The sequence below is a fragment of the Ramularia collo-cygni genome (genome assembly GCF_900074925.1).
Source record: "Ramularia collo-cygni strain URUG2 genome assembly, contig: RCC_scaffold06, whole genome shotgun sequence".
NCBI lineage: Eukaryota > Fungi > Ascomycota > Dothideomycetes > Mycosphaerellales > Mycosphaerellaceae > Ramularia > Ramularia collo-cygni.
The window spans coordinates 272,581-287,651 of NW_019716260.1; the positions used below are offsets into that span (position 1 = coordinate 272,581).

Consider the following 15,071-nt stretch of genomic DNA (forward strand, 5'->3'; position numbering starts at 1 on the left):
GCAATATGAACGTGATGTCCAGATAACATAGCTTGGTTCCACTCAGGGAGTTGTTGCTGGACCATCTCGTTCCAGCCAAAGAGGAGCCTCCGCTTCGGCAGCATCGACTAATACTTTGCGGTATCTCATGATTCTGTTGTATCCGAGCCTTGTCAATCTCCCCACATGCCACATATCGAGTTGCCATGAAGCTGACACGACTTTGGTCAGGTTGATGGTAGTGTCAGATCCGAGACTATCCGAGTTACGGGAGAGTTTGTTGAATTCAATCGGACTGTACTGGCCTTGGGGTTCGAAGGATTCGTAATCCGGCGCTCCACGATCCCAAAGGCAAACACTCTCGTTCCTGAAGGGGGTGGGAATGGAGGCGAGTCCCCGACTGCCCTTGGACGTCAATGGCAGACAAACCATGATTTGTTTGTGTTTGTAGAGAATCACAAACATGCGTCGTTTTGTGAATACATATCCCTGGTTTGTTGAGCGGAGACATGTCTTGCCTGGCTCATCGTTGAGCGTTAAATTAGGGTCCACGTTCGGCTCGTGATACCTGAAATCGAAGCATGATAATGTCAGCAGTGTCTTGAAACTCAGGGCAGACAGATGTGGATTTTGAGGCGCATTCTCTCAAGGATCGGCAGCGCAGGCATGCATAGAAGCCTTCTTGTTGATACCTGCCATCATCTGTACTTACGGTATGGAGATGACATCGCCCTTGAGAAACCGATTTCTGTCCCATGTGGAATTAGCGGTAAAGGGGCTATTGCCAGGGTCTCGTACGGGAAATGGATTTCTAGTAAAACCATTATTCACGTCCGTAGAGCCGGTTCCTCGGGGGTTATTTGGGCCATGACCCCCCCTATCGCCCCACGGCTGTCTACGTCCACGTGGTCTTCTGTTGTTTCTGCCATTCGGAGGCGGGTGAGAAGCCTGGACTGAGTCTTGAGTGCGACTCTGTGTTCCTGTCCTTAGGTGCGGGGGTATATAGGCTCCAGAAGAGTTCGATAAAGCCCCTGTTTGATCTCCTTGAACAACACTATCATCAACTTGCTGTGGGGCGGGATCCTGAGTCGAGGCCTGTAAATTATTCGCCTGGCTAGATGGGCCAGGATTTGTTGTGAATGGATCTGATGTGGGTTGGGGAGCGCCATTACCACCACCAGCTGTAGAAGTGGATGGTGCTACTGGAACCAACGTTCCGAACACAGGAGGCGGCCCTGCTGTAATTCTGCTTTGTATACTCCTACCAGATGACCTGGAATCATTTGAACTGTTAGGCGAATCGAAACCCATACCGACCGAAAGATTAGTATATGTATGGTGGTGTGAGGAGTATGTGATAATCTGTCTCTTCCAGCTGTGAAGCTGGGACGTTGGCGATTCCGTAGTGCGATAGGAGAGTCTTGTGGAACACCACTTGATCGAAAGCTAGAATCTGAGTGAATAATCTTGATGCCAACAAAGAAGTCAAGTGAATCGGCAGTCGCTTTGTTCAAGCTTTCCGCTTCTGGATTCTTAGGCTTCATTTTGTCTGCTCCTTTTCCAACAACATCTCAAAAGTTCAATCTTTGTCTGAAAGTCAGGAGATCAAGAAACCCAAGAGACAGACTCACCATGTTGAATGCGATCAATCTCATCGTGGCTGAGAGGGCAGTTCGTCAAGCATTGTGGAAGCGCTTCTGGCAAGGCAACGAGCTGGATCACGAACAACCGCGCGAATCGAGTTCCGAGAGGACGGCATTAGCGGAAAGTATCGACATCGCCCAAGAGACGCCCGACTGCGGTACTTCTCAACAACTTGGTCCTTCGACAGCGACACGCGGTCCTTGTTTCATCGATTCCACGCCAGGGGTACTCGACACATCCAGTACGGCGCAGAATGATGTCGATGGAACTGGAGTCGGCGAAAGCGAGGATCGCCAGCGTGAAAGCCAGCCAAGCCAGCAGCAGATTGCCGATGAACAACGGCTACACCAGATTCAGCTTGAGCGAGAGCAGGCGCTGCGAGATCCATACTACGTCACTGTGAGACAAGAGGAGTACACCGACTATACGGACGGACCTGCAAGACTGATCGGCGCAAACGACGGAATCAGGAATTGCCTTGCACTCCTGCTGAGGGCAGATTTGTCTCAAAGCATCAAGCTGGTTCTTGACAGACAAAGATTGTACCTTGCTCATGAGAACTGGGCCGAGAACAAAGAGTGCGAGATTCACCAGTTCCAAGTGATGCTGCTCAACGAGAAGAGAACCCCAGGAGCTGGACTGCGTTCCGTCACGGATCGAGGTTTGAGTAATCCCTGGGTAGAGGGGAGGCCGAAAGATAAACGGAATCATGAAATCGATCAGGACGTCATGTGGCGTATGGGCAAGAACGTGGATGATGAGGAGAGAGAAATGGAACTTCAACTGAAGTACGACGCCGCTGGCCTGCGAAGGTGCCACCTCAGGGTCATGAAGCAGATTGAGGAGGCATTCATACGCGCGAGGTTGTGGGAACCTGAGGAGCTTGATGGTGGGTCCCCTGCTAAGTTTTACAACTTCCAGGACGAGTATTGGAAGGCGTACGATCAGCTGTTTGGCCCGGATGATTATTTGTGGTGTAGGGAGCCGAAGAAGCTGCACCAGTATACCGACCCGAAAACTGAGGAGCTAGATGTGATCTTGGAGGCATATTATTCAGTGAGGGAGGAATTCAACGCCGCTGACGTGCAACTGACATTGGACTATGACTTTTACGATCAAGAGTGGCTTGATCTTGGCAGCAAGGAGCCTGATGGGAAGCCAGTTCAGAACGCCAGCTATGACCATCTCATCGGCCTCTGGAGGAAGCACGTCGATTCGGCCCAAGACGCCTTGAATGTGTTGGAAGACAAGCTGAGGGAAGCAACCAAGGCGGTGGAGGAGGCTGGATTCGATTTGTTTGCGGTGAAGTGCTGCAATTCGAGGCGGGAGTATCAGAGATATCCGTTGAACGGCACGGAGGGGCAGAATGTGATTGCAACAAGATCGGAGCCATCTCGGCGGAGTGATGCTCCAGTGCAATCGAAGACGTGGCGAGAGGGTCGTTCGAATAGTCTATAGAGCTAGTCATCCATGCTTTGTTGGGTGTCATGGATGTGCGTGTCGAAAAGCCTGTCAAAGTTCGCTCAGCCATTACCTTGTGGCTTGACCTCATCGACTTCATCGGCCTTGTGCGAGAAATTTGTGGACTTTCCGGTCTGTGTGATGCTTTGAATGCCGATGATGATAGTGAGTGATTAAGAGGAGACGAAGAGGGGAAGAGATGAGGTGAAGTAAAAAGATGAGGTGAGGTGAAGAGATGAAGTGAGGCGAGGACGGGAGGGAGGGTCCGGGAGATGGAACTGGTCTGTGCGGAGAGGACATCATCTGCCCACTCTCTTCCTCTCAAAATCACCTTGGATACCGGCATCATTTGCCTAAACACTAGACTTGAAAGGCACAGACACAGATATCGACGTCTCATCTTGCCAAAGGAAGGAATGCCTCCAAGATCTTGGATGGCATTGTCCTCGGCTGACTACATACGACCATCAAAAACTCACTTCGCCATAGGATGGGAAACTGACAGGCCGAGCTTGTGTTGATGACTTGCCTCGCATTTGCAGGAACATGAGAGTATCGCCAACAACACAGTGATCGGAAACTTCGCCATCACACTGGTTATAGGATACTATTAGAACGCTTCCAGGCGTCAATCCGCTTACGCTCCGATCCACAAGCCACCGCACTTGCACTATCACACCAGTCAACCTCCTCCCCGCTACCCCATTTATCCACCTCATTCGGTTCACAAAAGTCTGGATCTCCACTATGAGCGAGACTATCCATCCAAGCAATCATTCTCGGATCTCCGGCAAACACCTCTGGACTGTCATTCTCGTTGCTCATCAGTTCAGCATTTCCATCGGCTGGATCATCTGGGAAGCACGATGATTGATTCTCGTACTCCAATGCCGGGCCCGCGGTCTTCGCAGCAGCCTGTGCTCGAGACAGGCCTTCCTCCGCAGCTTGTAGTTCTTGAGTGATTTCTCGGAAGCGTTGGATCCAATGGAGGTCAAATTCTTCCACCGAATTGAACGGAACGGGCTCTCCGCGGAGTTCTAGTGCTATGGTGTCATTGAGCTCTCTTTGGCGGGTCTCGTTTCGCTGCTCGAATTGAACACGCGCGTATTGAAGGTCTTCACGGGCTTCCCATAACGCCTTGCTAGCCTCTGTGCGAGCTTGCTGCTCTGGACTCCGCTTGTTGGTCTGTGTGTCCGCAAAGATATCGGTAGTTGTGTGGGGCGTTAGTGTCACCGGTGCCTCCGTCACTTGCGTTCCATTGATCTCCTGCATCTGCGCCAGTAGCTTCTGGTATTCCTCCTTCACGCTGATCTCGGGGACTTCGGCGACCTCCTCGTCCTCGTCGCTTTCCGCTTCAATGGCCTGAGCGCCGAGAAAAGCTACCTCCAGGAATTGGTTGACGTCCGTTTGATACACTTGCAGAAGATTCCGACGCCTTCTCAAGTTGGCTTCAATGGTACCTCTCCTATTCTCCGCACCCTTCAACAGACGTTCCAGGTTATCCAGCTCTTGCTGTAGATTTTCTGTGCGGTCGGGCTCTTCTGCAGTACCTGCAGTAGATTTATCGTCTTCGGTATATTGAGCAAGGAGAGACTTGTGATTTCGTATCTCATTGGCGAGAGCAATTTCATAATCTGAAAGGGACTCCAGCTTGGCATGTGCCTGTCGCTCTTGCTTCAATACTTCCCTCTGGAAACGCAGCAATTTTGGTATGCTGAGTGTCGATTCATAGGTCAAAAGTAGAACTGGACACTTCTTGATACTGTCGAAGCCATTGAAGATACCTCCAGCGAAATCGGTGTATTCAGCTGCGTCCACATCTGCAGTGAGGATATCCTGCCCAATTCCCAATCTTTCGCATAGAGTTCCGTTTGGCTGAAAATATGGCTGGTCGAGGTCTGATACACTCAGCGGTAGCATGTCATCGGGCGTAAATTGCTCATGCATGTCACCAGCGGGTGTGGGCTCCTGGTCTCGATGGCCCGGGCGATGCTGAGCTGCGCAGCCATCCACCACTTCAATTTCACTCCCCTCATGACTCGAGCTTTTCGCTGCTTCATGGTCTGCAACGGGACGACTTGCTTCAATGGGCTCATGTTTCACACCGTCGATCTGAGCTGGTGTTGACTTCTGCTTGTTGAACCATCGCCGGAGAGCTGAATTCTGGGCTTTCTGAACCAGGTTAACGCCAAAGCCGTCCATACTTTCAGGAAGAGCAATGCTGCGATTCTATTCCGTCAACAAAAAGTGAGAGGACCGAAAATTACTGATCATTTGTGGCGTAGCCGCACCCGAGACAACCAAATCATGGCCGATGCAGACAAAGCCGAATCCCTCGTCCAGCGACCCTCATTGTTCCAAGACCGGCGTCAACGCTTCGGGAGATCGCTCAGACAATGAATGGAATCATTTCAATGCAATGGATAATTCCCCTTTTCTTAGTTGGTCGACTCCCAAGCTCGTTTCAGAACCGCCCTGCGACCACCACCGCAACACGGGACTGAAGCTGCGGGTACGAAATGCCTACTTTGAAACCCAATGGCGCGACCGCGTCGATGGGAAATCTTTCCAGACCAGCAGTCGGCACAGGACAACGGGTCAAATCGACTGTGATGGGGCCAACACTTTCGACCCTCGGCGAGAACGATACCGTTAATGCATGGAGTGTTGCTGGGAAGAAGCTACGTGCTTCATCAACCGTGAACCAAGAGCAGAACTTTACAGATCGTTTCGGCCAGATGGGCATCGGTAGGACGTCCATGGATCCTTCTAATGCCCCCGGCGCATCACAGCTGTCAATGCAGTATCGACCCACAAGAAGCCAAGCACCAACTCAGCTATCCGTGCGTGACGACAAGGGTCGACCAGCTCAATGGATCAGGACGGATCTGTGTGTCAAATCTCCACATCAGAGGAAGAGCTTTGCGAAAGGCATGGTCATAACATTGCCTTTCCACACAGTAAACCTGAACGAGRAAGCTACCCTGGAAGACAAATGTCTCGCGATAACGATTCAAGGTCCCGTGTACTCCAAGCGTCGTTTGGCCGTTGTGCTTTGGAGACATGCCACGGACATGATTTGCTTGCCTCTCTATAGCTGGAACAGCAAGGGAATCACAAAGCAGCCTGAATACCTGCAGCATGAGTACGTGGAGATCACCAATTTTGGAAACGGTGCCTCGTATGAGCAGGAAGGCCTGAATGAAGTGCTAGAAGCAAAAATGGTCCGACCCTTTGATCGCAAGTGCTGTGTACATGCTTCAGGAGGCTTTCGTGTTAATTATCAGGAGGACATTGCTCTTGTCGGCCAGCTTTCGGAGCGAAGCAGAGTCTACCTTACGGATGTTGTCCGTAGACTTATTGAGAATAGCCAGGCAGAGAGACACTAGCAAGGATATGGGACTTGTCTTCGTGAAACTCTGATGCATGTTGTAGAGGTGCCGTAAGTCCATGATCGGTGGACTAGATCCTCCTGTCTTACGCAGTGAAACATATTGCGCAATGTACAGCTTAGCGGACGCCATCCTGTCACTGTAATATTTTACATACCTCACATATTGATGCTTCTATTCATATCAGTATCTCGTCTCAAATGCGTTGACTTCGATGTCTACTCCTAGTTGACGGAGATCTTCTTGGAGTTCGCGGAAGATCTGGCGATCACAGAGACTGCTGACCGAGAGTGTCTCGTAGAAGGCATTGTTCATCGGCGATAGTAAATAGCGATACGAGTGAGCTAGTGCGAATCTGTTCGATTGTGTTCGCACAACTAGATAAGACTACTTGACGCTCAAATACGGCATGGACGACAATTAAGCTCTGGACTATCGAACAGGGACTGTTGGCCAGGTACCTCCAGCAGGTTCGCTCTCCGCAACCTGCTGTAGAACCTTCCAATGCTTGAGCAGTCGAAGGTAACCTTCCTTTGTCAACCGACCGACGACACCAATGTATTCTTCCCAATGTACCCTTATACCACCTGCCAGGTGTATGGTGGTTTCGCGGCTCAACTGATCGTATGGATTCGAATGCACAAAGTCGACAGGCGCATTTGAGCCCTCATTCACAAAGTCACTATGTTTGATGTCCCTGAGACAGACATAGTGGTCTCTGGTGTCAAATGGGGTTAATTTGGCCTTCATCCCTCTGCTTCCAAACGAGTACAGAGGAAGGCAATGCATGCCCTCTTTGTATTTGAAGAGAACCACGAGCATGCGTCTTTTTGTATATACAGGGCCTTCGCCCGTTTCCCTGAGGCTAGGGTCGCTGAACTTGGCATCTGGATTCATATTGTTGACGTGAAAGGGTACCGAGATAACATCTCCCTTGTTGAAGTCGTGAGCTCCGTAAGGGGCTTTGATGCATTCAGGGGTATTGATCCAATCTTTGCCATTTCTACCGTTCATGGGTGGACAGCCGCGTGTAGTGCGGCGTGTGCCAGTGGTCTTGACACTGGCGGCTTGACTGTGGGGATAATTGGTAGTGGGACGGCTTTGATTCATTCTCGGCGTCGGCGCCGTGGTGGGTTCGTAAGTGACGATACGACCTATCGACATGTCGCCAAGACGCTCACGAAGACCATCGATCCCACTGGGCGCCTGACTGCCAGGTTGCCGGTGGGGAGCTTGGGAACCTACTGGATACCGCACAGGGGCAGAGCTTCCCGCTCTCGCCGCCGCGGCAAACGAGACAGGTCCTTTCCGGGGAGGCGACGGATCTTCATTAGGAGTAGTATTGGTGGTAGTCCCACCTCCCAATGGCTTCTTGATCAATACGGGCATTGTCTCGATATGTAGAAGAGAAGGTGCGGTCAATCAGGCGTTCCGGGAGAAGGATAATGGTCAAAAGCAGCAAAGGACTCCGTGACACCACTCGAGAGTTGAATAGACTCACGTCTCACATGTAACAGGAAGTGTCTTCTGGATTCGGCGATAAGACTTGCATCCTTTGTAGGCATCTTCTCTTTGTGGTGAGATGTTGAAAGACATGATTCTGCATTTGCGGCTTTGAAACTAGCGAGTGACAGGCACAACTGACTTGAAGATGAGGATCACTATTCCGAGGTCATGCTCCCATCCTTGAATAATCTGACAACTTTAAAAGGAGCAATGGATTCGGCATCGGCGAACATTATGTTGACACATGTGCTGCAAAATCAACACGTACGCCGCGCCTGGAGATTTTTGCGGCCGGGAAACGGTGCGGAGCAATGTTGCGACGCAGAGGGGTTGGTACTTGATGCGAAGCACCCAAGTACTGTCACCAGCGAAAGTCGTCCTGAGAATGGAAGTTCGACAAGTCGGAAAGAGACTGCGAAGGCCAACGTTTTGGCAATCGACCCTTCAGTAGAGCAGGACACGGCGCACGATCCGAGCCAAGATGCGCCCGTTGAGGGTATGCAGCCGTTGGACGAACCGACTGGGTGTGCTCGGGAAGGCGAGCCGACAGATGGTGGTTATGAGGAGTGCGAATTGGTAGAAGAAGCGGAGGAGGACTACACCAATGGTCCGTGCAGACTCATGGCAGTTCCTGACGCCGGCAAGATCAGTGTTGCTCTCATGCTGAAGTTTGATCTTTCGGGACGCATACAAGAAGCAATTCAAGCGCAACGCCTGCATCAAAGGAAGCAGACGCACACTGAGCTTCAGCTTGCGGAGATTGAACGTTTCGAGGACACGCTGCATGATGTGATGGGAGATAAGGAATGCCGCCTCGCCGCTGAAGACGGAGGCGAGGAATCAGAAGATGATGATATTGCGCCACTACGTCGCGAGCTTGAGATCCTGCAAATCCTGGTGGATAACACAAAGATGAGGAAAAAAGTACTGAATAATCAATTCCAATGGTGTAGTGAAGATTTGCTGGAGAGGCATGCCGCAGTGATGGAGTACCTGAACGCAGCATTTACTCGCGCTTTGTTGGTAGAGCCTGGAGATGAACCGACAGAGCCGATCCAGATGCTCGACCTGGAACAGGAGTATCAACAAGTCCACAAGGCACTGTACGGAGACAACGAGGCTGGTTCTGAAGACTATGTCCCAGAGCCCATGACTGTCGAAGATCCGAACATGTATATCAACGACATCGCTACTCAAAGCCCTGAAGAGGTTGCCGACTCAGAGATGAATGACGCTATTTGGAAAGCACGTATGACTCGCGATGAGGCTGAACGCCACTTCAATTCCAGAGGAGACAGGCGCGACCAAGAGTGGCAAGATCATCGTATGGCGGAGTTCAACGGATTACCAACCCGTGACAGCAGTGCAGAGGAGTTTGATTTGCGATGGGTAGTCGAGGATAGGCTTACTACGAGAGCGTTGATCGAAGCAGAGGAGAACCTTATGAAGGCCAAAGCAGCTGCAGTAGACGCTGGCATCGAGGTGATTGAACCGGAAGACGACATCCCGGAATGGCAATACGAGTGTCCTGGTCATCACTTGAGTGGGGAGAAAGAAGTGGGTATCATAATACCGAATGCAAGGATAGAGATTTGGCGGAATACTGTGACAGAACTCGCGGAACCGGGCAAGCTTCATGAAGATGATGCAGAGTCAGCCGTATGGGCGGTACACTTGGACTTTTGGGAATCTCGAGAAGTTGAGATGGGCGACAGTGGCAGCTGCGTGGATATCGAATGGTATCCGGAGGAAATTGCGAAGTGGCAGAAAGCTCTGAATGTGCCGAGGATCCAGCGATCGAACAGCATATAGGTCATGATAGTATGTATGTCCTAGAAGTCACGATAGACGTGGAGATCCCCAGTAGCAGTCCCAACCATTCTTTCCAAATTCTAGTTCCGATTTGGCACATGGCTTTCCATGGATACTATCCCACTGTGGCAGTAGCATGAGTTTATCAAGTCATATATATCTAGGAAGAGAGTCTTGGTGCTATCGAACGGGAGGCTACAGGGAGTTGAGATCTGCGTAGTCTGTCAAACAAAGGCTCAAGGATGATGTTGATGACGATGAGATGAAAGACGAGAGGAGCAGTTCAAACACCCCTTGCAATGAAAGTGGACCAGCGCCTTGGCACCGGAAACAACATGACGACGGCATTGCATCTTCATAGAAACGTCAACATCCTTAACAACAACATCCTCAAGAACAACATCCTCAACATCAACATCCTCAACTATGATATACTTGCACTCCATGACAAACGACTCCACTCCCATTGGTCTATCTTTCTGCTCGCTGATCCATTTTCTCCAGTCATTACACTTCCTAGTGTTGCCCTCCTCTGGGATTGGCAATAGGGCGCCCTCCCTGGCTGAATCGCTGTCCACTTCTCTGTTGTCTTTCTGTGACGGCCGCTCGAATTAGTGACTCTGGGACGTCAGGCCGAGGACCACCGACTCGTCAAGATCCGATTCCATCCCTTCGTCAGATGCAGACAAAGCTCGGGTCATGCTTCATCGAATCGTATGCGCTATCTCCAATGCTCCTTACCGCTCAGTGGCCATCCAAACAGGCTTGAGTTTGCTGCAGTATGGAACTCGAATTGGAAATGTGCAACCGCAGAAGTAATTATCGGCGCTCCTTGGTGCGAGAAAGATCGCAGCGATTTCTATTCCAGCATGGCACAGAGGAATGGTCCCGCGTAGTAAGTCCTAGCAGAGGACGGCTCAAGTGTTCGGTCCAGAACGAACTAGATGTCGAGGACTCACACCCAGACGGAAATGGTAGTATGCGGTATGTACGGGTAAGCCTGTCGTTGCAAACAAAGAAAGTGAACATCCCGTCTTGGGCTCTCTGCCGGTCACCTTTCAGTTCTTTGTTCCATGCACAGTGCCTTCTCAATGAGCGGATTCAGCCTAGTAGCCTTTGTTCATCTGATGAGATGTCGAATGCATTGTACAATGCCGTGAAAGGCAGCGCAGCCTGCTTTTCAACAGCCCATGCGCTGTCTCTCGATTACATACCGGACTCTCTAACCACGAACTCCTACATTCGATTGATCGTTGAAAATGGCTCCTACTCAAAAAAGGAACTCTTCGAGCTCGTCTCGAGGAACCAGGTCATCACCTCGACTAGCAGAAGCCAGGAGGGCCGTAGCAGTACAACAATCACTTGAACAAGCAAGTCTCTCGGATCCGGGAGATGATATCGGTCCAGGAGATGCTGAAAATGAAGAAGAAAATGAAGAAGAAGAGACGCCGGCTCCCAACGAAGGAAACGACGAATTCAATCCAGTGGATCCTGCGGACGACAGACCGTTTCAGTTTTCTCGCGCGGAGCAGAGAAAGAGAGGTAAAGCCTCACGTAGGAGGAGTTTCGGGTCAAGCCTTGCACCATCCGCTTACGACCCCGATGCGTCGACATGGGAGAGTGGGAGAACGCCAGTTGCCACGGGAGCCTACCGACCGGGAGCATTTGGATGGCAAGCACCTAAACAAGAAAGCCAGCGTAGTGGCGGGGTCCAAAAAAGTGTCAGCTCGTCTAGCAAAAGATTTTTCAGAGAAACCAGATCCCTCACGCTCAGAAAGTCGAATCCTGAACGTCGCAAGCTCTACTCGAGAGGGACCCTCATATCACTCGCTTACCATGTCTCGAACTTGAGACGGGGTGTGAAAGCCGGCGATGAGGGCGTTTCGGACACTCCCGAGGGGCTGGTTTACTCGAAGAGACGGATGGCGGTCGTAGTATGGCGATTTCTGGAGTGCATGGTCTGTGTACCGTTGTACAGCTGGGGAGGAGACGGCATTTCTAACAAGAGCCCAGACCTGCATAGAGAGTACATTGAGATAACTAATGCCACAGAGATCGCAGACTATGCCCAACAGGGGGTGTATGAACCAATTGGAGCGCAAATGCGACGTCCACTCGATAAAGTGGGCGCCGTTTGTGTGGCGGAGATTTTCTCCGTAAGGTATGAGGATAGAATTGAGGTTATTGGACAGCTTACACCGGAAAGTGCCGACCAACTTATGAGGGTGATGGAGTTGCTTATGGGGGAAAGCAACGTAGAGGAGGCTTCGGCCGCCGGAGGGTCTTGATTGGCGAGCCCGCAGAATTGACTGCTTATGTACTTTTGTTCCACGTTATGCAATAATTCTGACTTGCGTTTCAAACTAGCTTTGTGACCTCTGGTGAACAATCTTCGTGTTGTAGGTACTACCGAGAAGAGGATGTTGTCGCTTTTGGGCTGATGGGTTTTGATGTATTTGCGTCGAGTGAGATTTCGGACGCAACGCCAAGCCTTCGAGTGAAAAGGGGCTTACGGCGACATGTTCTGGGCCAACTACCCAGAACAGCGTCGTCGATTGTGCTTTGTTCAGCTTGATAGTCCATTAAGGGATTGTTCCGATATTCTTTGTCGTGTCTGACGCATGCGGCCTTTTAGGATTCATCATGCAAATGATGTCCCATCCCACCGAGTTGGGACCAGTCTGCCCTCACACATCACACCAACCTCACCATGGCTCCCAGAACAAGATCACAGACGCGCAGAGCCGGGTCTATGTACAGTGTGTTGGATGTCGAAGGACAAAGCTCAGCAGATAACTCACCCCAAGACTCATCGTCTCCAACCAAAAGATCAAAGTCTGCCTCGAAGACGAGGAAATCTTCCAAGCGCAAAGCTGGGGATCCAACGGACGATGAATCAGATGAGCCTAAACTCAAGCGAGGACGGTCATCGGTTGAGAAAGGCTCCAGCCCGAAGAACCAGAATGGAGGGCCACCAGAAGACGAAAAAGAACTGGCGCCAGAAGACACGAGTCTATGCACCATGAAAGCTACCAAAGACAGGAACACCTTTCGCGGAGGAAATGTCATAAGTCTTCCCATGCATCAACCCAACATGAATCCAAAGCTCTCAGCATCGGATAAATTTCTCAGTCGAAGCTACTACGGTGGAGTTTATTCGAAGAGTCGCATGGCCGTCGTCTTGTATAGATTCGTAAATCGAATGATGGTGTTGCCGATGTACAGTTGGGATGGGGATGGGATCACGTCTCAAGCGAAATATACTCACGTCGACTATGTTGAGGTCTGGAATGAAACGGAGCGCAGAAGATACACGAAAGAGGGAGTGCATGATGTTATTGGGGTAACGATGACTTATAAGCCTCTCAGAAAGAGAGGTTGTTTGAGTTTAGCAGGTGCTTTTAGTGTGGACTACAGGGAGAATATTGATCTTGTCGGGGATATGCCCGCGACTGAGCGTAAAAAACTGTGTCGGCTCATGGAACGCCGCATGGCCACGGTCGCCAAAGATGACCCAAATAATTAGATATGTTGTACTCCTTTTTGAGTTGGTATCGACTTGATAATTGACATTACACTTCATCTGGCTCTCTTCTTCCCACCATCCGCCCTCTCCATTCTTCTCACTCGGTTTCCCTTGACATCTCTTCCTTCCTCAATAGCCATCATTGCCTCTCTCTTTCGATCTCCCACGACATTCAAAGCATCGCGAATGACTCTGCCCTCAACGGCGACGCCTTCTTCTACGAACTCCTCCATTTCCCTTCCTACTCTCTCCTCAATCGCTTTGACGAGTTCGACATCTCTTTGTCCCACTAAACTGATTGCCAAGCCTTCCCTTCCTGCTCTCGCCGTTCGTCCTACCCGATGAATATAGTCGTCGGGATTGCGAGGAAGGTCATAGTTGATCACCAGTCCCACGTCTGGGATATCCAATCCACGAGATGCGACGTCTGTGGCTACCAGTATACGTGCTGCGCCGGCACGGAACCGAGCGAGGTTGGAGATGCGCTGGTCGTGGTGAAGTTGCGAATGCAGGGCTGTGACTCGATGTTCGAGAAGTCGTAGCATGTATTCTAGAAGATTTGCAGTGTCGGTACGGTTTGCGAAGATGATTGTAGTTTTGGTGAGGTTGGCGGGAGTGGAGAGGAGGACGTGCAGAAACTTTTCTTTGTGGAGGACGTTGACTAGTTGGTAGGTTTGTTTCAGCWTGTCCGGAATGGCCAGGGAGTCAATGTCAACTTCACAGACGAAGACTGGTTTGCGGGATGGTTCGCGAGGTGTCTCTTTCAACGCTCGAACTTCGGGTGTCACGGTGGCGGTGAAGAGGCAGGTCTGTCGCTGTGCGGCCGGAGGTAGGACAGCAAGACAGGTCTCGACATCAGGTAGCATGCTTCCTTTCCCACTAGCAAGCAATCGGTCTGCTTCATCGAGGACGACAAATTTGCATTTCTTCAATCCACGGAATGTGTCTTCTCCCGAACTTTGAATGTGATCTGCCAAGCGACCAGGTGTGGCAATGACAATGTGTGGTCTTCTCGCTAGTTCCAGAGCTTGTGAACGCATGTCTGCTCCACCAGTTACGAGAAGACATTTGATGCTCTGACTGGCGCCAATTGCTTGAATTTGTTCGTAGATTTGAAGAGCCAGTTCACGGGTAGGCGTCATGACCAGAGCGAATATCCCACTAGGTTGACGTGCCCATTGTTGGAGGATGGGCAGAGCAAATGCGACAGTTTTTCCAGATCCCGTACGACTCCCACCTATACAATCCTGCCCTGATAAGATGCGAGGGATGGTGGCGGATTGAATTCTGGTTGGAAATTTAATGGCCATGTTGGAAAGACTCGCAATGAGCCATGGATCCGTTCCGATGGATGCGAATGTGGATTTTGTATCAATCGTTTCCTGGATTGTGTTTGGGAGGGAAGATAGGTCTTGATGTGGGAGTTCCTCTGGTTGGGGTTTGCTGGACTTGTCGAGAACTTTTTTCGGCTGGATTCGAGAGGTGAAATTGACGGGTTTTGAGGTGATTGGAGGGACCGCTTCCCCATCACTACCACTGTCTGTTTTGCTACCATCCTCGGAGAGTCTTCTGCGTTTGCTGGGAGGTTCCATTTTGGTGGTTGGTGGAGGTGATGTCGATGTAAAAAAGATGATCACGAACGTTCTAAGCGGCATCGCTTATCGGATCCCGCTAGTCCCGTTCGGGGATCGGGTCGATAATTTTGTTCGCGATCCCGAAATAAATCTGCGACCTCCACATCTTCAACACCA

At 50.8% G+C, this 15,071-nt stretch overlaps 9 protein-coding genes; 5 read left to right on the plus strand and 4 right to left on the minus strand.

Moving 5' to 3' along the window:
- Window positions 1–42: 42 nt before the first annotated feature.
- On the minus strand, window positions 43–1,290 carry RCC_04468 (uncharacterized protein; the record flags this gene model as incomplete). XM_023769746.1 has 2 exons in its annotated part: window positions 43–547; window positions 692–1,290. The coding sequence occupies 2 exons, from the start codon at window positions 1,288–1,290 to the stop codon at window positions 43–45; spliced, it is 1,104 nt and encodes a 367-aa protein (XP_023625514.1).
- A 321-nt stretch (window positions 1,291–1,611) lies between these two features.
- On the plus strand, window positions 1,612–3,081 carry RCC_04469 (uncharacterized protein; the record flags this gene model as incomplete). Its single annotated transcript, XM_023769747.1, has 1 exon — window positions 1,612–3,081. One exon carries the CDS (start codon window positions 1,612–1,614, stop codon window positions 3,079–3,081), a length of 1,470 nt encoding a protein of 489 aa, XP_023625515.1.
- A 600-nt stretch (window positions 3,082–3,681) lies between these two features.
- Window positions 3,682–5,286, minus strand: RCC_04470 (uncharacterized protein; the record flags this gene model as incomplete). The annotated part of the gene is made up of 1 exon (XM_023769748.1): window positions 3,682–5,286. One exon carries the CDS (start codon window positions 5,284–5,286, stop codon window positions 3,682–3,684), a length of 1,605 nt encoding a protein of 534 aa, XP_023625516.1.
- Window positions 5,287–5,603: 317 nt separating this feature from the next.
- Window positions 5,604–6,473, plus strand: RCC_04471 (uncharacterized protein; the record flags this gene model as incomplete). The annotated part of the gene is made up of 1 exon (XM_023769749.1): window positions 5,604–6,473. One exon carries the CDS (start codon window positions 5,604–5,606, stop codon window positions 6,471–6,473), a length of 870 nt encoding a protein of 289 aa, XP_023625517.1.
- A 435-nt stretch (window positions 6,474–6,908) lies between these two features.
- On the minus strand, window positions 6,909–7,865 carry RCC_04472 (uncharacterized protein; the record flags this gene model as incomplete). Its single annotated transcript, XM_023769750.1, has 1 exon — window positions 6,909–7,865. The coding sequence occupies one exon, from the start codon at window positions 7,863–7,865 to the stop codon at window positions 6,909–6,911; it is 957 nt and encodes a 318-aa protein (XP_023625518.1).
- Window positions 7,866–8,216: 351 nt separating this feature from the next.
- Window positions 8,217–9,794, plus strand: RCC_04473 (uncharacterized protein; the record flags this gene model as incomplete). Its single annotated transcript, XM_023769751.1, has 1 exon — window positions 8,217–9,794. One exon carries the CDS (start codon window positions 8,217–8,219, stop codon window positions 9,792–9,794), a length of 1,578 nt encoding a protein of 525 aa, XP_023625519.1.
- A 1,259-nt stretch (window positions 9,795–11,053) lies between these two features.
- Window positions 11,054–12,082, plus strand: RCC_04474 (uncharacterized protein; the record flags this gene model as incomplete). The annotated part of the gene is made up of 1 exon (XM_023769752.1): window positions 11,054–12,082. The coding sequence occupies one exon, from the start codon at window positions 11,054–11,056 to the stop codon at window positions 12,080–12,082; it is 1,029 nt and encodes a 342-aa protein (XP_023625520.1).
- A 422-nt stretch (window positions 12,083–12,504) lies between these two features.
- Window positions 12,505–13,320, plus strand: RCC_04475 (uncharacterized protein; the record flags this gene model as incomplete). The annotated part of the gene is made up of 1 exon (XM_023769753.1): window positions 12,505–13,320. The coding sequence occupies one exon, from the start codon at window positions 12,505–12,507 to the stop codon at window positions 13,318–13,320; it is 816 nt and encodes a 271-aa protein (XP_023625521.1).
- Window positions 13,321–13,373: 53 nt separating this feature from the next.
- On the minus strand, window positions 13,374–14,912 carry RCC_04476 (probable ATP-dependent RNA helicase DBP8; the record flags this gene model as incomplete). The annotated part of the gene is made up of 1 exon (XM_023769754.1): window positions 13,374–14,912. The coding sequence occupies one exon, from the start codon at window positions 14,910–14,912 to the stop codon at window positions 13,374–13,376; it is 1,539 nt and encodes a 512-aa protein (XP_023625522.1).
- Window positions 14,913–15,071: the final 159 nt, after the last annotated feature.